Source organism: Nomia melanderi, chromosome 14, assembly GCF_051020985.1.
Source record: "Nomia melanderi isolate GNS246 chromosome 14, iyNomMela1, whole genome shotgun sequence".
Taxonomy (NCBI): Eukaryota; Metazoa; Arthropoda; class Insecta; order Hymenoptera; family Halictidae; genus Nomia; species Nomia melanderi.
In genome coordinates, this window is record NC_135012.1 from 11,498,447 (window position 1) to 11,524,741 (window position 26,295).

The 26,295-nt window shown below is 36.6% G+C and overlaps 1 protein-coding gene, 1 long non-coding RNA gene and 1 other non-coding gene across 4 annotated transcripts in view; 1 reads left to right on the forward strand and 2 right to left on the reverse strand.

Annotated features, from left to right (window-relative positions):
- The window catches only part of LOC143175273 (uncharacterized), a 325,389-nt gene that overhangs the window by 298,800 nt on the left and 294 nt on the right, over positions 1–26,295 (reverse strand). The gene's annotated exons all lie outside the window — the stretch shown is intronic.
- Positions 1,115–25,996, forward strand: LOC116429043 (uncharacterized). Of its 2 annotated transcripts, XM_031981429.2 has the most exons (8): positions 1,115–3,380; positions 8,588–8,668; positions 9,462–9,564; positions 11,366–11,497; positions 12,827–13,266; positions 13,473–13,689; positions 13,998–14,220; positions 19,326–25,996. In XM_031981429.2, exons 2-8 carry the CDS (start codon positions 8,594–8,596, stop codon positions 19,918–19,920), a joined length of 1,785 nt encoding a protein of 594 aa, XP_031837289.2. In that variant the 5' UTR covers positions 1,115–3,380; positions 8,588–8,593; the 3' UTR covers positions 19,921–25,996. The 2 variants fall into 2 exon arrangements, with proteins under 2 accessions (XP_031837289.2, XP_076229808.1); XM_076373693.1 differs by lacking the exon at positions 9,462–9,564.
- On the reverse strand, positions 12,084–12,156 carry TRNAT-UGU (transfer RNA threonine (anticodon UGU)). The gene has a single exon. It is a non-coding gene; the product is annotated as a tRNA-Thr (tRNA).

Consider the following 26,295-nt stretch of genomic DNA (forward strand, 5'->3'; position numbering starts at 1 on the left):
AATATCTAATCATTTATATCTTCAGTGAATTACATCGTCAAAAATAAATTCTTTTTATTTTGGTATTAATTTCTTTCCGTTTTCACGTTCATAATGTCACATTAGTATCTAATTTAAAGTAGCAATGGTTACGAAAAAATGATTTACTTCCGCCATTCTCTAGTTTGTAGTAATTTCATCTTTAAAACAATCATGCTTTGTTATATAGATATTTTCAATTCCGATATTGAATGTTTCAAAATGAAAATTCCAATTGAAAATTCCAGTAGCAATGACTGAGATTAAGAAGAGGAGAAAAGAAAGAAAATGTTCGAATTAATAGTATAAAATATTGATATTTAAATAACGTTGAAGCTATAATATTGTCACTTTTAATAAAGACCCAGATTGCTTCAATCTATAAATATATCTGAAAAGATTATAAAAACTCGAAATTTCATTCTCGTCTGCAACTGCTAACTCTACGCGCAACGTCCCCCGCCGAAACAAAATACAAAAAAACACCAAAAGCTTCAAACAGAAATGAGAAAACCTAAACAGCTTCGGTCCATCGAAAATAAAAACAAAATAAAACCTCGAAATTTCATGTTCATCTCCAAACTTCCGTTCCACAAGCAAAACATACACAGAACTCCCAAAATCCCCTCAAGCTTCAAAACCAAACTTTAAAAATCCTCTAAAAACTCCTACATCTCCTGGCTACATCGAAACGCATCAAAGTAAAATCCTACAAAACCAAAAATTCAATTTTCCTCGCTAGAAGTCCACTCCACGCACAATGGGACGCAGAGAGGCGAAGTATTTCGCGGGCGGGGACGAAAATTCCAGGCGAAAAAAACAGAAGGGAGAGAAAGGGGGGAAAAGGGCTGTGAAGCATCCGGAGGCCGATAGACACAATAGCACTTGTCGAATCGACGATAAGCGTCGTCGTCGGCGTGTCTCGTTCCCGGACGCCGCTCCGAGGGGGCGGGCGGGGGAGAAGGACGGAGTGATTCGCAGAGGAAAGCGCGCGCGATATAACACATCGATCTGCGTCCGCGCAGGCGCAGACCGACCCGCGTCCGGCTGCGAGCGGATTTTCCCCCGAGCCACCCTGTATAGGCCGTGACCGGGATACGATACCAACAGGTGATGCTGGAGTAGAGACACTCCCTCGAGCGGCGTCGTTGATCGTCTCCCCCGAGTCCTGATCCTAACGGTGATTTAGTATAGTTTTCAGCGAGTCTCGCTCGCTGGCGTGCCGCCAACACTCGTCCGGACCCGGCGAGGGGTTGGAAAGAGAGAAACAGAGATAGAGGGCCGGAGACAGGGAAAGAGAGGAAGATAGGATCTCGTTAGGGGGTCGCGCAGGACGAACGACGAGGACGACACGGTGAACCGTTAACGATCAACGCGTCTTCGATCGCTCGATGATCTAGTGCACTGCTCCTTGTGTTTATCTTTTTCCCTCGCCCCTTTCCGATGCTGCCAGCCGACCACCCGCCCCGGCGTGTCCATTCGGTTCCACGCGTTCAGTCCCGACTCCCGGCTACTGTGACACCTGACGCATATCGGCACCCTACGGATTAAGAGCCCGGTGACCAGGATCCGCTGGAAATCACTGTGATTCTGACGACTGGACTACGAGCGAGCTGAAATCGGTTTACCCCGTGCAACGGGGGAGTTACGATCCGTTGACGATGCCCGAGAGGATAGTGGCTGTTCGGGACCGAGTTGTGGGAAGAGACGGATAAGTGGACCGTAAACTCCGCTGGATCTAGTTGGAACTCAGATAAATGAATTCGACCGGATCGTTTGGATGCCGGCTGGCTTTTCGCGAGCTGATAAACAAAACTGTGCGTCCCTCGAGGGGAAGGGATGATGGTTTAGTGCCGCGATAGGAAGTGAAGTTGAAGAACCGCGGAAAGTTGTAGAGTTTATAGATTCTTCTGCACGATGTGTCCGGGTTCTGCCGGGGAGAGCAACAGGATATTAATTTGATGGAAACACGCTGCCGCTGCCGGCGCTCGCCGATGTTTTTCCAATGAAATAGAAATACCTTCCAGCCGATTGAAAGTGCGTTCTCATGAAATCCAATCGATGCTTCGGAACTTTTTTACTTGTTTCCTGTTTATTAATAAAACGGACGTTAAGAAGCAACCGCGATCAATGAACGATCTCGGTAGCTTGAAAATTCTGTGGGAAGGATGATTGTTGTTTAAGCGAGAAGATAAACAATCGAATGTTGTTCTACCGTCTAACCGAGACGGAAAAGTCTGCTCGCGATACGTTCGCGGAGAGAAGAGTTGAAAAAAGAGAGCACAATGCTGACGCGATCGATGCGAATGAACCTCATCTGGAAATTCGAAACGAGCGAGGTGAATTAGAGCAATCGGCTCGCCAGCGGTTTCCGCAAAACGCGCAGCGACGCGATGGAATTCCGTTGAATTCAACCGACGATAAATCACTGTGCGTCAAATAATTTCCGACTCAATTAAAATATTCGTCGCCGCTGGCGAAAGAGATGATTCGAGTTTTCCGATCGCGAAAATCCGATACCAAAAAATGGAATATTCGTGTAACATTTCCCACCAAGGAAACGAAGCGCAATTGACTTCGATCCCAGCGAAACGTTTCCACTGTTTACAGAAGCAACATGGATTCACCGAGGCTTGTCGAATTAATGAATCGAAGCTTTTATTGTCGATGCATTGTCTGCTCTAAGAGAGAGAGGACAGAATGGTGTAATTAAAGCGGCGAGACGATCTAGCTAGAAGAGCGTCGAGCACGAAAGACGTCGCGTCGCGGGAAAAATCGGCCGACCCTCGATTGTTCGGCGGATCGTCTTAATTACGCGTCGCACATTGTAACGGCGAATCGATATTCCCGAAACATCGGACGCGGAGGATGCGTGTCCGCTGGCAAAAAGAACGGAACAAAGGCAGCCCGATAACACCGCGGAACACGCGGTGCACGGCGACGGTTTCGGAGATCGAGCCCACGAGCGGGAGCTAATTGGCGTCTGCTCGACGGCGACGCGGCGTGTTAATTCTGTAATTAGAGGGAAGCCCGAAGAGGGATCGTTGAAACGACAAACGCGATTCAAGAGGCGCGAGTCTGAGTGCGTTTCGCGCGCCCGTCTCGCCGACGGAGATCCTCGGCCATGCGCCGGAATAAAAATAAAGCTGGCCGACGCGCGCGAATCGCCCGCCACGCTTTCGACTATGATTGAACGCTTTTAGGCTTTCCTCGGTCTCCCGGAAAATAGTTTCCCGCGTCGATTGCTGATTTATCCGACGTGTAGTTCGAGGATAAACTGTTTCGGCCGTTCCAAACCGTGCTCCGCCAGCGGACGGATAAGTCGCAGGAGGATGTGATTTCGAGGCTACCCAGGCGGGAAGGTGAGTAATATTTTCTGAATTGAATGACTTATTTTCAATTTTCTATGAAAATTAGAACAATACGTTTCTTGAGATTCAAAGGGTCTAGTTTTGTACGTGTACAAATGCACGAATTTCATTTGGAATTATTTGCAAAATATTATAACACCTTCGTAATTTAATTATTTGGAAAGAGATTTTCAATTGGTCAATTTGACCCGGTAGTTTTACTGTTAACCTGTTAACTGTGGGATTTAGTTTGTGAAATCTCTGGTTTCGTGCGCAATAAAATGAAAAAATGAAGCGTGTACTCGTCAAACGCAGAAGGAATGCACCTATGGTGTATTTTAATGAAGAACCAAAGCAAAACAAAGAAAATTTATCGTTGAAAGAGTTAGTAGCATTTCAAGCTTTAAGTTGACGCGTATACTCGTCGAGCACAAGTAACAAATATTTAAGACAAATATTATATTGTAGAAATCTAAGTATAAACAGTTGACTGTAGAATGTATTAACAATTCAGCACTACAATTAAAAATTATGTATATCACTCAGTATAATATTGAACACAAACTTTGACGTATATTTCAAACGATCTCCTAAATATTTATTCTTCTGTCAACAGAAGCAACACGTTGCAATCGTATCTAAAAATGCTTACCAAAAACTGAGAATAAAATGTTCGAAAATATCAAATAACTTTTATAGTGTTCAAAGATAATTTAGGTATGTAACGAATTTCAAAAATATATAACAAAAATCACATGAAGCATGACATTCAAAATATTGTAACCTAACGAATGAGAATATTAAATTAACCCAAATAATTACTTAAACGTAAACGATATCTGCACGAAATACATTATCGCAGAATGATTTATCATCGTCACGGGTCTGTAAATACGAGCAACGAGAATTTCCGATTTCTGCTCGGGTGAAAACGCTTTCAAAGTGCAAAAAATAATATGACTTTCGAAAGGGTAACCTTCGTCTGTTTCTGCGAACCGTGCAAAAGGAAAAATGTTCACGTGGAATACGAGATAAGAAATTTAAAGGGAGATAATGTGCGCGCGGTTCGCACAGCAAACATAATGGCGACTTCGGTGGATCTTATGGACCACGCGTCTGTGCATTGTGCTTTTTGCATAATTTATCATCCGGCCATGGCCGAAATAATGAAAGCGCTTTCTGCCGTTTCTGCTCCGCCCGATGTGAAATGAAGCTTCACGGTTTTTATATCTTGAGCACCCGGACTCTAATGTCCTCGGGTATAATATAAACGGTGAAAATGTGTTTGCGAGAAATAACGTGCTTTCTCACGGGCTAATGAATAACAATGATCAGAGAAAATAATACGTACATTAGTCGAACGATATGTTTCTTTTCAGGCATCGATGAATTATGTTTCGCAAAAATGCTATATAAATTGTCATTAATAATTTATTGGGAAAAGAGAACAATTCTAGGTATTTCCTATGTTTACGTTTGCTTTTAAGTAATAATTGATTACAGAAAAAGAATATTTACTTTGTCTTCGAATGAACTGAACAATATTTATGTTTGCTAACCCTCTATGGTCCGAATCTATGTTCATGATTGTAACAAAATCTATGCAGTACAACATTAATAAATATCCACATATGAATACGAATTAATCTTCAATAGTTTCAATAATTTCATCAAACGAATATATTTTGTAACATTCAAGTTCCAATGACGTTAAACTTTCACGCCTGAGTATAAAAGTTCTAGTTAACGGATTACATAATTTCATTCACTATTTCGGAGTTAATCGTACACATAAACCGATCAAAATGAAAATCCAAATCCATAGGCACCCAACGCCGAACAAAATTCGTAAAACGATCACGCGCATTCCTCATCTCGAGCGAATACATAAAAGTTTTATTCGTTCTGCTATTTCCATTTCATCCGGAAGCAGATGGACTCAAGAAAATCCTATTCTTCTCGGAATAATAACGATGATTCATAGCCGAGAAACACGTCGAATGCATTTAGGACTTATCGTTAGCTCCGAAGATTCCAGAATATATATACTCGTATTACGACTGGGAATACGCGCCCTTACACGGAGAATAATAGTCGGTAAGGGGATTTAAAAGTCCAGCTTTAATCACTTTAATTGTTGCGAGTCTTCCCGTGAATTGCAAATCCCCGCTTTATTTCCGACATGGCTTTCGTCTGACCCACAATGAAGTTGAAAACAAAGATCTTTTTTTTCACAGTGGGATCCGTATTCAGTGACCGCGTGTTAAAATTGGCAGTGGCAACCATTATGCAATACGCTTTTTAACCCAAAGTTGAATCCTCGTAGAACAAATCAATTCATCGTATTCATCGACTACACGTATTATATATTTCATGCTGTATTGTATCTGATTTCTTCCTCATTGTGGATTTATAAAACAAATGTACAATATGGAGAACAGCTCATTAATAAGCATTTGAAAAAGCTTCATCCTCTGCTGTTTGTACTGTCAGCTATATCGCTGGAGAAATTCTATACAACGATTGATAGAAATTGTTTCTGAAGCAGGAAATATTACTGTGCAAAGTTTGACGAAAATTTTATTTCTGTATCCAATTTTCTATCTACCTTTACATTTCATTATTAGAGTTCCATGTAGAAGGCTACAGAGGATGGAAATTAACATTGATTAACATATAAATGGAGAACACTCGTATAATTGAATACTGACTAATTTAAAAGAGGACGTGGACATATCCAATTTCATTATTTAACGCAATGCCTCGTTCTTGTCATTCCTAAAATGAAATGACGCGAGAATTGAAAAGATCCAGGAAATACTGTAACTATTAAAATTGGAAAATTCTGTTTCTTATTATCTTGTATACGATTTTCTTTTTTCTAAGTAGTCGTAAATAATACTGATAATAATGAAAAGTGACATTGTGATATTACTACACAACTTTTCATCTTTCTTCTGAAAAATTTAAAGTTGGACAAATATCTTTTCTGTAACTACTCCATTATCTATAATATTCATTCTATTCATCTGTAATATTTTATAATATTCAGTTATCGAAACGACAATCATCAACCAGCAAGTGAGTCGAACATCATTCAAAAATATATTTATGTCCAATTGAGAAAGGAAGTTTTCAACAGAGACAAGCAGCAACAATTTTTCAATTGTTGCAAAGAAAACATCGATCCTTTCCCAGGACAATGAAACTGTTATCTGGCGTGTAGAACTTAGAAGTTTCAACGTTCACGCGCTCCGCCAGTAACTTTTTAATCACGCAATGAAGTAATCCCGTGTGCGTGACCGCCGTTATCCGTCTCCATTTATTGCAATAATTACCTGATACGTCATACAACTCTAATAAAAAGTCTTTGGTAATCCGAATATTTTTCTACAATTATAAAACTGCGCGTGATCTTTATAACTGTAGGGATTTATAGAATCATTATGAAAACAAGCTTTCCTCTCCTCTTATTCTCTGGCTCTTCTAAATGAAAACACTCCTTGAAGGTTGTACAACAGTGTGTGATTATTTTCTTCTTTGGTACCTCAAGAAATGAGGCACTTATATTCTTTCATTTTTCGGTTCTTCAGGACGAGGACGGCGCTTAAGGGTTATCGTGTGCTTTCCTATCTTGTACATGTTGTTATATGACACTCTATGATCATATTCCTCTTTCAGTGACACGAAGAAAGCAAGAAGCATTTTTTTTTCTACTTTCTGGTTCTTCTACATGAGAATATCCTTTAGGAGTTGCTTCTCGATGCTATATATGTATTACTTAATACTGTGTAATTACTATATTCTTATGTCGCTGCGCTTCTTACTTAAATGATTTCAACAGGAAATTATTTCTGCAATTCGTTGATTTTCAGGATGAAAATATTAAGTTAAAAATAGTTTTTAGAAGCAACTGTGGCCACTTCGAATTCGACTAAGTCGGAAAATATGATAATCGAACGTATAAAAAATACAAACGCGGGTTCTATTTTATTTTTGTGTTTCCAAATTGTTACGATAATAAGAATGAACATAAGAACAGTAAAAGATAGTGGCAATTAATATAAAAATAAAATACAAGAAACAAACACCGCTTCTATTTTATCTTTATGTTTTCAAATCCCTGTGTCGATGGTGATAATAAGAATAAGAATAGGAAAAAATAGTAGCAATATGTCACGCTTCGAATCACAATTGAAACTATCGTGGAGTAGATCTGGATATCTCGGTGTGCTCGCGGCTGAGAATATAGGCAAGTTTCCAGCCGTAAAGGGAGGTTGCGAAGGAAACCGTAAAGAAGGATTTGGATCGATGCAAAACGCGAACTTTCCACGGTGAAAGATACGAAACAGGAGCGAACAATGCTTCTCTATCCGACGTGTGTGAATTAGACAGTGGTATGGCCGCGCACACGTAGAAAACCGGCAGATAATGTTACACGAATACATTGTGCACACCCGCCAGTGCCTGCCCCCGCTCCTATGTAAAAGTGAATGAGCGGGCGAGGGTGGTAAAAGCTGTAGCCGAGGCACTATATACACACATCACGAAGTTGAATTAAAGCAACGCGAGCCAAGGAATCTCGCCCTGTGTTAAATGAAACGAGGTACTGAACGATTTAGTACCCTATTTTGCGTAGCAAATAGTAAGCACGAACACGCCACTTTAACGTGTTACGGTTTTCTCCGCGATGAGTCACGTTTTAATTGCTATTAACGCTGGAACTACCGAGCATTTAATACGATTGATGTGTAATCCTTACGAAAATGGTAACAATAGATCATTTTTTTCAATATAAATCGATAAATATAAAAATAAAGATATTACTTTCTCACAAAACATATAATATTAGTATCAATTCTTTTTCAGTATAAATTAATAAATATAAAGATATAGATATTAATAAATATAAAGGTATTCTACCAAAGAAATTCTCTTCGACACGTATATTATATTTCATGAAAGAAATAATTAAGTACGTATATCCAGAAGTACGATTAGGAATAATTCCGAACAATGTGTCATTCATACTATTTTACTCAATTTTGCAACATCGAAGTTGAGCCTCGCGATTAATTTCTTCCCCTACGCGGAACTTTCTTCCCCTTACACCTTTACCGAACTAACTTTTTCACTTCGCTCCCCCTCTAATAGAATTTTTAATTAAACCCGCCGCAACACTGTCCCTCGTAAATAATGCAGCATTTATTTAACTTCAGCGCAAAATGCCCCAAGGAAGCATCCAATATCAAGGGACGCAGAGAAGAGCCTGCGGTCCGGGAGCGCACTGGAATGTCCAGGTATGTTTAACAATTTTTCTAGCCTGGAAACTTTAAAGTTAATATCGTATCTGCGGTGATTACACGTTACACGTACTTAAGAAAACTAATTTCTACATCTTTTCTTTTTAGCATCATTGCCTCCTCTCTTTTGCTGAAATTCTCATAGAAAATAAGTAAATAGATATTACCAAAGATTCTGCACCTTTTAATTTGCATATAGATATAAACGATTTGATACAAAGTAGATCTTACCACGTCGATACTATTGCTCGTTTCGAATATTATTTCGTCAGCTATATGCTTATGTAATTAGCTTGATAGATTTAGCCATGAATTCATTATACTTATATTGTACATTATGTTACATTACATTCATATTAAGCCATACCAAATACTTAAAATTCAATAATAAATATATGAATTTCATTAATTATATGAATAGAGAGAACCGTTGAAAATAATCCACTTCATTAGTAGTAAAATAGCAGTATTACTGATTATTATACTAAACAGAAGATATTAATTATAACCATATAGTAACTTGGTATAATATAGTAATATAATTTCGCTGTATCTTGCGTTTATAATTTTCTTACAGCTTCTATTTGCAATAAACATTCTTAGCGATATATAAGTGTGACCACGGTCTCTATTTCATTCATAGCAAACGCGACAATTCTTTTTAACTAAGATAATTTCGAATCAACTCAATTTCAATTGGATCACGAGATAATTCCTCTTGCTTCGAAAATTCTAATTCGTTGCATTATTCAGTTTATTATCTGTTAACGGGGACAATTAAATCGAATAGGTGGTGAGAGACAAGGTGACTACGCGGTGTTTGTGGTACGCCTGCGAAGCTCTCGGAATTGGCCTGCTGTTAATGCTTTTAGGAGCTTGCATGGCAACTATAGGTGAGTTGTCTTTTAGTCTTTACTGTCGCAAAGCTTTTCCACGCGCCGCAGCAACTTTGACAAATAAGTACGTACAATAATATAGATCGTGTACAGTAGTAGGTTGTTTCTTCATTTTTGCACTGTTTGCGACGAGCGAATTTTACTTAATAAAATACACGTTTACAACAGTTAACTTAAATCAATTGTGATCAGCATTCTTTTTAGCACAGAAATTATTCACCCAACAATAAATAAAAATGACAACATAATTTAATTAACAGATCTGAGTAAAAGAAATTCAAAATGTATTACGTAACTTCTTTCTATAATTCTCCAGTATAACATCCTCAAAATAATTAATTTACTATGTCTACTATGTTTTTAATTTTTCTATTAATCAACTAAGTCATTACTAGTAATTTAAAGACACGTAACATTTGTATTTAAAAGTTCGCTAATAGTTTGTATTCCTAGAATCGCATTTGAATATTGTAGAATGAATACCAGTATATCTTTTAAATATTTACAGTAGCTACGTTGCTAGGCTTCTGCTAGAATTAGAATGTTATACGTTCACATTAATATTTTACTACACAGAAGAAAATATTTAAATATTTCTGTATATAATAAATAACTAAAATTTTACTGTAGAATGTTACACATACATATACATGGAAAACGAGATTTACTTCATTAACTATCTCGTTCTAGGTACGAAACCTACTTTCGCAGGCAGACCTTCCCCCACTCTCCTTTTCATTAATCCCTAATGCGATTTTAATTGACCCGTACGTAAACCTATTTATTACATTTCCCTGGTACGTAAATACTGGCGCATTTACAATTACGAAGCTGGTCATTAAATGCAAAGTGAATTCAAACAGACATTACGAAATTTTTATCTATAGTATTAAAATAATTGTTACTTGGAACTACTAGACTATACTTATTCTACACTTTACTTAATGCACACTTGAAATAATTACTACACTGAATGATATTAAGTGAAACAAGTTGCGCAGACTATTTAGTTTCCACAAAGTATCAAGTACCAGATAAAGTTCGAGCAGTTTCCTCGTTAGCAGCGAATCGATTTACGATTTCAATTAGTATTTCACTAGATGAACAGATGAAATTGGTATAAAATGAAATAAAACAATTTTACAAAAATGCTCTCTGCGTTTAAATTTTCATTTAAGAACCTGCACGAAATTTTTCCAGTATCTTATATATTTTCTTCGTACACAACAGGTGTCCTCGTACTTATGAATGAGAGTGTACTCGCTGAACGACGACTTTCGTTCACGACTCATTGCGTCACTTTGTACATACGATATGAAAATGTATGTCGAGCAGCCAGCTGACAATTTATTTACAACTATCGTGAAATATCCAATGTTTCATTCTCGGTGAGAAATCTGACAAATTTAATTAACAATGTCAGTAGGTACGCTGACTTTGTTTTTAATCGAATAGTACATGACTTGTTTATTGTGTACATAACTACAATGTTTAGTGAATGAACTAAGAAAACATTAATTTTTTAAGGATTCTATTACAAACTCCCAATTGAGAAATATTCAAATTTATAGTTGCACTTTTATATTTAACTATTTTAACCGGCATATCTTTGAAACATTTTCAAAAGAAAAATTTTGTAGTAAAGTTCGTGGTATTAATCGAATACCAGCAGTATTAATAATTATGATAAGAAGATATTAATATTTTCTGCGGAAATAGACTTGTAACTATTTAAACACAATTTTATATACCCTTTGACTCGTATTATTAGAACAATGAATAGATTCGTGTCTTACAGGATATTTCGCAGATCAACTGTCCGTGGCACAAGAGGTCAGAGGTAATCTAACAATAAGAGTGAAAAATGAATCACGAGGATTTCATCTGAACAACCTTAGTTACGCTGGACCAATCGTTATGGGTGTAGGAGGTAACGATGATATTCACTATTTCAATGATCCAAATAGTGCTCCTTCCTTATGATTTCTTCGTTTTTACACTTTTTAATCTTTATACATTGAAGATTATATTATCGTTATCCATTCTTAAACCTATTATCTAGTAAACTGTAGGTATATACGAACACATAAAAATAAAGAAACACAAAGGTTTTGTAATTCATAAAAAACGCAATTAAAAATATTATTGTGGAAAATAAAAAACTTGATTTCTACTAATTCCTTGTGGTTTGGTTTCAATTTGCACTGTTACACCTAATTCTTTAAAGAACAACTTACTTTTACTTTCAGTATACAAGATTTTATTTTAAAACTGTAACATGGTTAATGAAAAATTTTATTTTAAATCTATAAATTAAACTTATATATTATTACAAGAAAAAGATACTTATTAGCATTGTATATTATTCGGAATTGCAATGAAATGAAACGAAAAAAAATAATCAAAAGATGAAAATTTAAAGCATTCATTTGTAAATCCATTTTAAAGAAACATAAATTTGTATTATATTTGAAACTGTACGAACAAGATTTGTATTTAAAGAAAAAAAAGTAGTTTGCCCCCAGAGAGATTCGAACTCTCGACCCCTGGTTTACAAGACCAGTGCTCTAACCCCTGAGCTATGGAGGCTCACAGTATTGCCCGTCTTGAAACTAAAATATTTACCTACACCCTGAATTGTGAAGCTAAAACATTTTTAGAATACTATATCGACATTTTTTTCAGTTAATAAATAATTATTTAATTACCAGATACTGTAAAACAGTTTTTATAAATCAAAATAATCTAATAATAACGTTGAGAGCACTTTTGTATGAGTAATATACTGAAACTATTATATGTATTGAACTAACAATTTAATTAATAAATTGAAAAATCCTAAATAAATCTCATTTTGTGATACGGTTCTTCAAATAAAAACTTCTGTAATTTTTACTGGCTTAAAACACGTTTACTTTCTACCTCATAATTTATATTAAAATTATATAATTAATTATTAGATAAAATAAATAGTAAAATAATGCAATAAGTAAATATATCTAAATACTGAAAATGGCCCTCAAATATTCTTGTTAATTAAATATCACACTGCATTTTTAAAAACAGATAATATAGAATCATTTTGGTACAATCGAGATCTTTACAAACCAATAACAAGACCAATTATTTCATTTCATTTTTCATTTACGTTTAAAAGAGGTTTCCAACGGATTACAATTAAAAATAATTTATGACCAATCAGTGGAGAATATTCCTCGGTAAATTAGAGGTCTCCGTATAACGTAATATCAATTTATAGGATTTATCGTAGTAGCAGCTTGCGTGATGACTTTCGAGGCTCGCGATAACGCCGCCAAAGTGGTGCCAGCACGTTTTCGTTTTAATCAAACGTCGACGGTAAAGAACATGAAAAATCTACGAACTCGAAGATCGATATCTAGTCAGACGACTAAATGGGACCACCAACTTGGTGTGTTTAGAGTAAATAGGAGTCCAAGCCCTAGCATACACGAAGTGTTGAGGAAACAGCTCACAGCTGAATTCATGCAATTTTCAAAGAATCTGAACGATAAGCAAACTGGCCATTGCATCAAAAAGAGTCCCAGCGCGCCAACTTTAATAGACAAGAAATCACCTCGCAAACGAACCTCCAAATACGCTGGATGCGCGCTGTTGAACCCAGAATTATTGCAAAGGCACGCCCTTTCCGTTGATAATCCAAGCTACAGTACTCATCAGGTAAAAATTAATGTATATCTCAAACACGTATAAACAAAATTTAATATATGATTTAATGTAATTGTATCGTTTATATTTCTGTACGTGATATAATTACAATAAATCATAAGTTAATAACCGACGAATCATAAATTATTGCGTATGGTTATTTATATCATTAAATCATTTATATTTCTGTACGTGATTGTTGAATGCAATTCGAACAGATGAGCAGAGAAAGTTTGGAGCAACAGAAGATGGGCGGCAGCCAAATTTCAATGGCGATGGATTTGCATATTCCCAATAAAGGTCCTATTACACTGAAAGTGAAGGACAGGTCGGACACTGCTAGGCGACATCAACTGCTTCGTCAGACGAAAGTTGAAGAAGTTGATGAATCGGTTTGGTCAGCCGGCACTCGTGGTCATTCGCCTAATCTAACAGGTCAGTCATTATGAAAATAAAAAGCCATTGAACAATTTAATATCGAGAGGAAACATAAAATTTTATAATGTGCAATAACACCCTACTCTTATATACACTGTCGGTTAAAAGTGTGGGACCAATACATCAGCTGAAAGAAAAACTTTCATGTTTTGCGAACAACTTTTATTGGACAATTTCTGTGCATAATTTTTATTATTTTATTTTGCATATTTATGAGATATGTGATATTTCATTTGTGGTCCCAAACATTTGACCGACAGTGTACGTAAATGAATACAATAAATATGTATATTGTTTTGTGTTAGGAAAGAGAAATTCGATAGATATAAGACTGCTCGAGGAGCTAGCTGCGACGAAAGATTTCATAAAAGTATCTCCCAGAGACTTCCGCAAGGTATCCTCTCCGAGCTTCCATAAAATGTCTTTCGATAAAATTGGAAGCGAGCGTAGGATCGAAAGATCAATGGGTCAACGAAAAGCGAGTCTGGAATTTAGAAGAAGTCCCGACTTCCGCAGAGGAGACTATAGGTAACGTCTACCTGTGTTGCATTTTCAAACCGTCGTCTTTGTATTAATAAGTTATTATAATCCTTATATTCATACTTTTAAAATTATCATTACCTCTGCATTCGTATTCTCTAAATTATCATCTTTATATTAATATCCTCTAATTTATAATTAAATTTACATTAAGAGTTACTCAGTGTAGCGGTACGTGGCTCGCAGCGTTGGTAGAAAATAGCATTGACCGCTTACAGACGTTTAGGTATAGGCAATTAAACCTACCCTAAAGTCTGTAAGTCGGCGAAAATATTTTACACTTTTTACACGTGCGTAGCTGAATAGGCTACCCTACCATAAACGCTGCCAGCCATGTCCCGTTAAGGCTTCTTCGGCCGCACGGTCAGCGCGGCTCGGAAAAAACATTGCAAATTAGAAATGCATAATTTTTCCCCTACCAAAAATCGAGGCGACGTTGGAGAAGGGAACTAGCTCCACCCTCGAAGTTTCTAAGGGGTAACGCCTTTCCGAAGGCTAGTATAAATAAAGCGGAAAGGCGCGAGGAAGTACCTTTTTACATTACGTTACTTTACATTACGACACATTACCCGTTCTGCCTCCGAACACTCATCTACGCAAATAAATAACTTGTAAGCATATTTGTCGCGAATATTAAATAACACACTACATTCCGACAACTGGTGACCCCGACGTGATTTTGTGAAAAAAACATTTAGTGACAGTAATAGTACAGACACAAGTGATAAGTGCATAGAAAATTAAGGAAGAATCAATTCGGAGGCTGTCGAGATCGCAGGAGCAGCAAATTCAACAACTCCTGGAGCACGAGGAAATTGCATCTATGCGAACTATCCTCGTAACACAAATGGACGCATCGCTCGACAAGATGGCGGAATTGGCCGATAAAGTAAATGAATTTACTCCTATCGGTAGATGTGCCACTATTGCCACGGACACACGGTTCGAGATGCTCTGTGAACAAATGGCGAGGCTAACGCAGCAAGTCGCGGAGCTGACAAAAAACAATTCCACGACGCAGCATCATAAAAGGTCATCCACTTTTCGCGGACGAAGAAGATGGCATCACCGCAGCCGCAGCCGCAGCCGCAGCCCTAGCCCGTCGCAACCAGGTGTGTGCTGGTATCACCGGAGGTTCGGAGACAAGTCGACGAGATGTACGACGCCCTGCACATACGTCCAACAACAACAGGGAAACGAAGCCGATCGACGCTAGATGCGGCAGAGCCTGTCGATCCCTCTACGAGCCGCTTATTTTTAACCGACAAGCAAAGTAAGGTACAGTACCTTATTGATACCGGCGCCGACATAAGTGTATACCCGCGTAATTTAGTAAGGGGACAACCCCCAAAGTCGACATTTGTTTTATATGCCGCGAACGATTCGACCATCTCGACGTATGGCGATATTGTTTTAAATCTAAATTTTGGATTGCGGCGCGTTATAAAATGGACTTTTATTATCGCGGATATTTCAAAACCCATAATTGGCGCAGATTTATTAAAATATTACGGCTTGTTGGTAGATATTAGAAATAAGCGATTGATCGACAACACGACAAATTTATCGATCCAAGGACAATTGGGTGTCGCGGATTTAAATTGTATCAAAACAATTGCCGGCGACTCTCCGTACCATAAGATCCTTGCCGAATATAAAGATATCACTATTCCAACGCGCGCAGGTGTAGTCGCGAAACATAGAATCACCCATCACATTAAAGTAACACCGGGTCCCACAGTTTTCGCAAAACCGCGCAGATTAACCCCCGATAAGTTAAAGATAGTCAAACAGGAATTCGAGTATTTGTTGTCAGAAGGCATAATCCGACCGTCGAAGAGCCCGTGGGCCTCACCTCTCCACCTAGTCCCTAAAAAGGATCAAGGCTGGAGACCGTGTGGTGATTATAGAGCTTTAAACGCACGTACAGTTCCCGATCGGTATCCATTACCCCACATAGAAGATTTTTCCCACTCACTGTTTGGAAAACGCATTTTTTCAAAGGTAGACCTTGTCAAAGCTTATCACCAAATCCCGATCGAACCGTCAGATATAGAGAAGACAGCAATTACCACACCCTTTGGTCTGTTCGAATATACGAAAATGCCGTTTGGTTTAATGAACGCCGCTCAGACATTCCAAAGATTTATAAACGAGGTTTTACATGGTTTAGATTTCTGTTACGCGTATTTAGATGATATTTTTATAGCTTCCTCTAGCGAAGAAGAACATTTTTCTCACATCCGTCAACTTTTTGCACGACTTCAAGATTACGGTATTGTTATTAATCCTGCAAAATGTATATTTGGTCAAGATACCATAGAATTTTTAGGCTATACTATTAACGCAAAAGGAACAAGTCCCAACTCTGAAAAAGTAGATTCAATCGTAAAGTTTCCACAGCCCAAAAACGTAAAGGAATTGAGAAGGTTTTTGGGAATGATCAATTTTTATCGCCGTTTTATTCCAAATGCAGCTAGATTACTGGTTCCGTTAACAGATTTACTCAAAGGTGCACCTCCTCGCAGTAATCCCGAAATTATATGGTCCACCGAAGCAACAATAGCTTTCAAGCAGGTAAAAGAAGCCCTGGCGGAAGCTACCCTCCTAACGCATCCACTACCTGGTGCGAAACTCTGCATCAGTGTCGATGCATCAGATTATGCAATGGGAGCGGCGCTTCAGCAATGGGTAGATGATACCTGGCAACCGTTGGCATTTTTTACAAAAACTCTGTCATCTGCACAACGCAAGTATAGTGCATACGATAGAGAACTTTTAGCAGTTTACTCCGCGGTTAAAAGATTCAGATACCAATTAGAGGGTCACGTTTTTACTATTTTCACTGACCATAAACCATTAATCTTTGCTTTTAAACAACGCCCCGAAAAAGCTTCGCCTAGACAATTCCGTTATCTTGATTTCATTGGACAATTTTCAACTGACATACAGCACGTAAGCGGGAAAGATAATATAGTCGCTGATACACTATCACGAGTTGACCAAATTAGCAAAGTGGTCAACCATACAGAAATGGCTCTGTCTCAACAGGCAGATGAAGAGCTTCAAAGCCTCTTACTGTCTGAGACAGCCCTTAAATTAAAGAAAATGCGTTTTCCAACCAGTGAAGGCGATGTAGAAATCTTTTGCGATATCTCCACCTCTACTATCCGCCCGTACATACCAAAAAATCTGCGTAAACGAGTCTTCAATACTCTACACGGATTGTCTCACCCGGGTATTAAAGCAACGCGTAAACTCATCACCGATCGCTTTATTTGGCCTTCTGCCAACAAAGATTGCAATAAATGGTCTAAAGAATGCATACCGTGCCAAAAAAACAAAATTACAAGACACACCGCATCTCCGTTAGGAAATTTTCCATTACCGGCTGCCCGATTCCATCATATCCATATTGACATAGTAGGACCATTACCCATTTCACAAGGACACAGGTATTGCCTTACCTGTGTCGACCGTTTCACCCGCTGGCCAGAAGCCTGGCCGATCGAAGACATAACTGCAGAAACAATAGCAAATACCCTGTTAAAAGGCTGGATATCACGCTTCGGTGTTCCAGCGGTTATTACTACGGATCAGGGTAGACAGTTTGAATCTCAACTTTTCAAAGAATTAACACAATGTTTGGGTTCCCGGCACATTAGAACCACCGCTTTTCATCCCGCAGCAAACGGTATGGTAGAAAGATTACACCGACAATTGAAAGCAGGAATCCGTTGTCACGAAACAGACAGGTGGTCCGAAGTACTGCCGTTAGTTTTATTAGGCATAAGATCTACCTACAAAGAAGATTTACATGCAACCCCAGCCGAATTAGTTTATGGATGCAATCTTAAATTGCCCGGAGAATTTTTTAAAAACAACCAAGATAATCCAGTAACATCCGACTTTGTTACCCAATTCAAACGAAACATGCAGAATATCCGACCACGACCAGCATCACGACACGGTTCATCTAATACATTCATTCATAAAGACCTGAAAACAGCTTCACATGTATTTTTAAGACAAGATGCAACAAAACGATCATTACAACCGTTGTATGATGGACCATACAAAGTTATTAGGCGAAGTGATAAACATTTTACTATTATAATAGGATCACAGGAAAGAACAGTATCAATCGATCGACTCAAACCGGCGCATATAGACATAGAACATTCCGAATCAGAAACCGAAACTACACTTCCGAGTCTACCATCAAGCGCAGCCAATCAAACAAATACAAATAAAAAAACGAAAGGTATTTTAAAACAGTCTGCGCCGATTAAAACTCGTTATGGGCGAGTCATTAGGTTTACCGATAGGTATAAGGCATAATAGTTTGTAAGAATACATGTAAATACTGTATATATATTTTTTACATATTGTATAGCGTTATCACTGGCAAGGGGGTGATGTAGCGGTACGTGGCTCGCAGCGTTGGTAGAAAATAGCATTGACCGCTTACAGACGTTTAGGTATAGGCAATTAAACCTACCCTAAAGTCTGTAAGTCGGCGAAAATATTTTACACTTTTTACACGTGCGTAGCTGAATAGGCTACCCTACCATAAACGCTGCCAGCCATGTCCCGTTAAGGCTTCTTCGGCCGCACGGTCAGCGCGGCTCGGAAAAAACATTGCAAATTAGAAATGCATAATTTTTCCCCTACCAAAAATCGAGGCGACGTTGGAGAAGGGAACTAGCTCCACCCTCGAAGTTTCTAAGGGGTAACGCCTTTCCGAAGGCTAGTATAAATAAAGCGGAAAGGCGCGAGGAAGTACCTTTTTACATTACGTTACTTTACATTACGACACATTACCCGTTCTGCCTCCGAACACTCATCTACGCAAATAAATAACTTGTAAGCATATTTGTCGCGAATATTAAATAACACACTACATTCCGACACTCAGCAATTTCTATAATCCCCATTAAATGAAACTAAACTCCCAGCATAAATAAAAACTCATCAATTTATCATACACTGATCTCGAGTTCTCATTATATCGCATTTGTAATCGAACGTTCACAAACGAGATTACATTTACAAGTAAACAAAGAAAACACATGTATATGTATCTATTCTAGAAAACTGTCGGTAGACAGGTTCAGCGTCGACTGCACCAAATATCTATCCGACGACGTGGGGATCAGATCGAGGGCGAGCAGCGGCGAGAATCTAAAGAGACAACGCCAGCCGAAGCTGTATCAGTCCAGATCGGATGACAACAGAAGGCAATCCTTCGACAGGCACCAAAAAGAATCGAGCAGGTACTCGTTGAATACGCAGGCGGTGATCGAGAGCAACGGCGGCGACTGCGAATTCAAGTATTTCACGACAACGTCGGTGGAGACTGAGCCAAGCCGAGCGGACGTTTCGGATGAAAGCCACGGAATCGATATCGACGAGCCAATCGCCGGAGCCATCTCCTCTGAAGGGCTGACCGAGGCCGACGCGTTGCTCGAGGAACCTGAATTGGAGAATCTCCCGGAGAATTGTGCGGTGAGCCTGACGGATTACCGGGACGAAAATGAAAAATACCGTTCGCGGCGAACGGAGAACTTCATGATGGAGTGTCGTGGATCCAACGGCCAGAAGACGAATCAATTTGTCAGCGAGAGCTTCAAAGGTTTCTCGGCTAACGAGCAAACCACATTGTACATAGCGGACGACGAGGTTTGAAGACTGTACGCGACTCTACGATGATTCACGGTATTCTCGCGATTGGTATTCGATACGATTTGAAGGATCACAACGATGCTCGCTTAAATTTTACAAAATTTACTCGGCTAAATTCCGCTGTAATTTATTAAATAAGTAAATATGTTCCAAAATATATCGTGCTTGGTCTCCTTTTAAAGAACAGTCTCACGATTCAATTGATCAAAGTTTCAGTCGGTAAAAGAGAAGAATAAAAATATTTAACATTGCATTTAGGTCCTCTTATTGACCTGTTCGTTTTGATAGTTCCAAAGTTCGAATCTCTTGCTCTTTCATTCGCACCATCTTTTTCTACGAAAGACAAATAAAGAAGCTCTACTCGGATCTAATCGCGAGAATACTGTAACACAGTGATGGGCAAACTGTGGCTCGCCATTATTAAAATAATAGTATAGAAATTTTTAATTTCATGTTCAGTGAAACGTCGGAAGGGCTGTACTAGAAACAGACTGTCAGATGAGCATCTAAACTCACTTCTCAGAATCAATATATCCTGATTCGAACGAGATTATGAGAAACTTTAAAATAATATTTTTTCAGTCCTTATTGAGTTTTATAGTAAATTATATTAGCCCACCAAAATTCTGTCTTTTTTTTGGTCTACTTCTAAAACAGTTTGCCCGTCACTGATTTAATATATAAAAATTGTTGCCTAACTTTCATAACTAAAGGACATCTCTAAAATTCAGCAATTTACGGTTTTAAATGTCCGTCGAGGTTTCGAAAGCTAGTAAGTAAGTTGTAACATATGAAACTATTTTCCGTTGGAATGAATATATAGGTTATCATATTTTTAATATGATTTTCGAAATTAATAATGTTTTGGATAGTATTAAATCAATGACGGAACTGACGAAGTACCGTTCGTTGCAGCGAACTTGGCACTTGGCACAAATATATGACGGCTGACGGGAAACTTCTTATTTAAATTTGTGTGATTAAATAACTCTTTGAAGGGGATGTTTCTAAACTTAGAGACAGTGATTAATGGTTTCTTTATTTCATAAAATCTAGAATATTAATTTTTATAAATAATATTAGAAACGTTCGATTTATGGACTTCCTTCAATGAGGAATGAATGTGCAGGTATTTATTCGATCCGAAGAAAATGGGCATTTCATGTGTTACAAGCCTTCGTTTAAAAATGTATTTGAACTTTTACATATCTATACGTCTAAACGCTGTTAAACAGATGATTATATAATAATGTTAACGCAACTCTTTGTTGTTTAAAGACACGTTTGTCAACGCTGAGCATTTCTACTGTTCAACAGATAACGCGAGTTTGATAAATTGAGTATTACGTAAGAATTCCCAGCGAATAGGTGTCTAGTAAAAGAAACTAATTCTGCGCAGCGCCTCGTCACTGTTGCGCTCTAAATTTTTATTTGAAAACAAATTTTTAAATAGCATAGAACATAACAATACGTAGGAATTTTTTAGGATAACGAGAATTTCGCCTAGTAGCATTCAAACTTAACTTTAATCATGCCTTGACTATAATATTACTCGTTTTCTATCCAGTTGTTTTTATATACTCGTAATTAACCTGACAACCAGGGGATTACTCATTTGTAAATATGATTAATAATTACCTAATACCACTTGTTTCTATACCGACACCATGTAATTTATACTAATGTAAATGTTGTTGAGCAATTCTGTTAGACGAACGTTTAACTAAGGAAATAAAAAAAGAAAAGAAAAAATGTCCATGGATATAATGAAATAATAATGATAAGCGAGTTCGTTTTACCGGCTAGCAGGTTAAGTAGAAGAATCTTTCTTTCTGTACTATAAACAATGTTGACGATGAAAATATTGAATAATCTGAAGATAATATTGAATAAGAACAATCTAATATTTCGTTCAAAGACAATCATCTATGATAACAACCAATGTTCTTCTCGCGATTAGCACAAATATTATTTACCATAACGATGACAAATAATAAATTCAACTGGTATGAGGTAAGAAGTAAATATTCGAAATGGATACTTTAGGTCACAATCAAATTGTGAAACATATTTCTGCCATGAACAATACTGAAAACTCTACTACTGAAAAGTGGTGTCTGTAAAATGAATGTTGCACACTGTTCAAGGAGAACTAGTAGAATTTTATACACGTATAGCGAGGAACAAAAATGTTACTTCATTTCGTATACTATACATAGACACCGACAGTGTCATTAATTTCTGTTCTTGTATATTTATTGTCAATAGACTGCAGGTATTTATGCAAATATAAATTTTTATCTAATAATTTAACAGTTTATTGTTCAGTAGGTACAATGCAAGACTTTGTTTTCTCTAATGAAGATATGTGTCGATATTCAAATAAAATAAAAACCTTAACAAACTCTATTAATCACTTCGCTATGGTGGATTTCATAAATTATGTTATAAGTGCATAAAATCTGCAGTCCAATGATTAGTATTAAGTTTGTAAATGTATAATATACGACTATATATACTTTGGAGTATAATTAATAATATAGGAAACATGAATGTTTGTATTTCTCTTAGGTATATCTCTTTGTAATTATTTTTCATATAATATTTTACATATTAGGTGGAAAAACGAGAAATCTACTATTTCTACAATAAAATGGTTGTATAGTTTAAATTCAGGTTATCGTAGAACAATGGAGGATACACTTTTTCGGGTCAATTGCAATATTAAGATTACCGGAACAAAAGTTAAGTTTATTTGATTTGTTACTTCATTTATCTAACTTATTCGAAGTGACAAATATTTGGTAATGCTTTAAAAAAAGGAATGTTGCATACACATTCGATTATTATTGTTTGTTAAAATGAAATTTACGATTCATCAACTAATATTCAAACAAAATATTGTTAAATTTCAATCGAACGTGTTATTTTTGTAACATAAATGAATAGGGTATTTCGATTATAGTGTGTTCTGTGATTACCATGATATGGCAACAAATCGTACAATCATAATCGTTACATTTTTATGCTTAACCTATCATACGACTGCTTCATAGTGAAAGTTACGCTAGCGAAGTTACTTGCTATAGAAAAAATATCTACCGAAAATGATAAGAAATCGTGTGTATAGATGCTTATATTAACTTTCGAAGGAAAAAGTTCATAACATCACATACACGCATCAGAAACGTTTACTTTTCAAAAGAGGATCATTTGAATTACTATATTTTACAGATCGTCAATAATTGATAGGTTTAATAACACAACCTTAGTTCATTCATATTAATTCCTATAAAATAAATCGCAATAATTGTCGTTTGAACATCATCGTGTTCCACTTTGTAAAGCGTTCCATAATTTCACGCGAATACGGCCTATCCGACTGTATTTTACATTTTTACGAAGCGACATTGCAATCGATTGTAGATTCGAAAATTACGTCTCGCGAGCGTAATTAAAACGAACGACATTCACGAATGTTGTACAGCGATCGGACGACCAGTAGAATCGAAAAAGGAAAAATGAGATTTAACGAGAGCGACAATCCATTAACCGCAAGTGATACGTGAATCGTCTTTTAAGCGAAAGGCTTAAACGGAGCGTGCGTAGAAATCTATTTTTATATCTCTGATACGACGATACGGCGACATGATGTTAATTCAACAGTAATATTAGATCCTGTAATATGGAACATCGGATTTTACGCGAAAAACCTTATTCGATGTCCTAAAGAACATTTATTCAATCAAAATATGCTCTGTTCGATTCGATACACTACTGCCAACTTGTTTTTAACGAATGTATTCCTTTTTTGAAAAATTCTGAATGTTTAGAGTGAATAGATTCCAAAGACATCATTTTGCAACGAAACATCACCGAAACGAAATTTTGCAAATCAACGTTGCACCGTTCTTTCATCCACAGTGTTGTCCCAAATACTTTGTTTATATTTTCAACGGTTCTTGCAACATTATTTCCAAGTTTGAATTCATAGAAGAAAATTGCACGACTGTTGGCAGTATCAATGTTTTCAAAAAACGGTACAAGAAATAGTTAATATGCACAATTCGGAGAAAATGTTCCGCAAGAAGGTACTCTAGTAATCAACACTGTTTAAGAAGTTACATGAAAAACAAAGGATTAACAATGATAGGAGTACAAACGTTTATAAGTAAGACAAATCTGACATTTCGTATTACACGGTCTAGTAATATCACGGGTTCTTTTCGCAAGATTAACTCGTTTGTAGCAATACAGACGTGTGGTTTGTGGTAAAAAAATTATCTTCCGGCTGTTCGAGGTAATTCAAACGACATCGCGTTGCTTGTTAATTCTTCAAATGCCCCGCCATCTTTACGTACATATACGATGCGTCGAAGCTGGGTCAGTATATTCTACGAGCAGAAATTAGAAGGAAACATTTCACCGAATAGTTCGAAATTCAGTTATCGACTTGGAAAATGTACAATTTTCGTACAGGCAACACGTTGACTGCAGATTTTATACATTTATTCCAGTCTCGATAGTCTAACGCTCAATATAATAAAACAAACTTGAGCTTCGTGAAGTTTTTATTTTACTTTGACCCTAAACGAAGTCTTATTAAATAAACGGAATCTTTGTTTCGTTCTAGTTTCTCTAAAATTCGCATCTGTATAGATATCTGTATTCTAGTAGGTAATAGAAATTGAAAATTTTTTTCGAGATTGTGGCAAATGGAAAATGTAAAATAGTATATTTCGATCCGACTGTAGCTTCTGTATTTGTATATTTGTTCATTTATATATTTATTTATATATAAACCTCGAACGGCCAGTTTAGTTTACAATCACTAAATAATAGAAATATTGTTAAACATATGCTAAGACAGATTGACGAGGAAATGAAGCTTAAAAATGAGAATGTACTTTCGCGAAGTTCGCGAGAGTAAAATTACATTAATCCAGAAAATAAAAATAATACTTACTCGATTTTTAATGGACCAATATATAAAGAATATGTATATAAAAATGAGAAATTATTAAAAATATTGAAAGGATACTACTAGGTACTCCGGATCTGATATTTCGCCTTCAAAAATTGTTAGGGATATATTGTAACGAAAATATTACGTGCGTTATTCCATTTCGAAGACTAACATTTATTATCATTATCAAATGAAGATATTTTAATTAATTTACGCCAATAAGTAATTCTTATCGCTTAATCAAATGGTACGATAGATTAAAATTAAAACGATTTCTTGACATTTATTTTCTTTATAAAAATTTCAAGTTGTAGAACGACAACTAAGCTATTAATTGATTGGAAAGTAAACGTTAAATATTCACATGTGTACGCAATAATTTTTGTTGAATAAATATATACTATCGATTCCAGAAATCAGAATTAAGCGTGATAAATATTAGTCTTCCAAATATAACTTCGCAAACGTGAAAAGTGTAATATAATCACTAATAACTCTCAAAAAATTGCATTACGTACTAGTATTGTTCCGTTTATTATTTTTGCTAACATTATGTGAATTTTTCGAATACATTTAGCAATTAACAAGAAAAACATAATCGAGCTGTGATGAAATTGTAATTAAATAAAAATTGCTACCGGAAGCGAAGATTATTGTAATTGTCAGTGCTGTTAAATCGTTGCATTAATCGCGTGCATTCAATGTGTTAACACAATCAATTTAAAAAGGTACTCGTGAAATACACAATCAATATCAATTTTACATATCTGTTGTAAAATAATTTTAAGAAATGTATCTTAAAACATTCAAACATTTATATACCTTGTTTAAAAAATCAATTCTTTGAATTAAATTAGGAAAAAATTGATTAGCCTTGAAAAAGACGTTGTATTCGATACAATTTTTAAATTTCATTTAATTATTTCACATATTGACTATCAGTCGATCATTTGTACCTACCACAAATTGACAAAAATCGCAGTTTACTTATTGACGCCAAAAATGGAATAATATAAAAAATGAATTCAAAAAAATGATGTCAGCGAATGTCAATGAATGTGCAATATTAATAATATATGCTAAGAGGAATATTTTTAGCTGAAAGGAATAAATGAAACTATAATAATTCTTAAAAATATAGTTCAATATGAATATTTAATCCCACGCATATATTTCAAGGGTATCTTTAACAGCACTGGAACCGTTGCGAACAATCATAAGCGATCGTATCGCAATTAAATTGTACTCAACAGTCACGTTGAAATAAATCAACATCGCTATAAGGTTCTGGACTAAATGTAATCTTTGCATGCTGATTGTTGTAACATCTCAATAAAACTATTTCGAAAGCATCGTCCTTCTGCCTCGTTGCACAACGAAATCAACAAAATTTGCATATCCATCATAAACTA

Excerpts from the sequence above, each read along its gene's own strand:
- LOC116429043 (XM_031981429.2), top strand. The coding sequence starts at position 8,594 with ATGCCCCAAGGAAGCATCCAATATCAAGGGACGCAGAGAAGAGCCTGC. Across the intron at positions 8,669-9,461 it reads GAGCGCACTGGAATGTCCAG|GTGGTGAGAGACAAGGTGAC; the intron begins GTATGTTTAACA and ends TAAATCGAATAG. Across the intron at positions 13,690-13,997 it reads TCATTCGCCTAATCTAACAG|GAAAGAGAAATTCGATAGAT; the intron begins GTCAGTCATTAT and ends GTTTTGTGTTAG.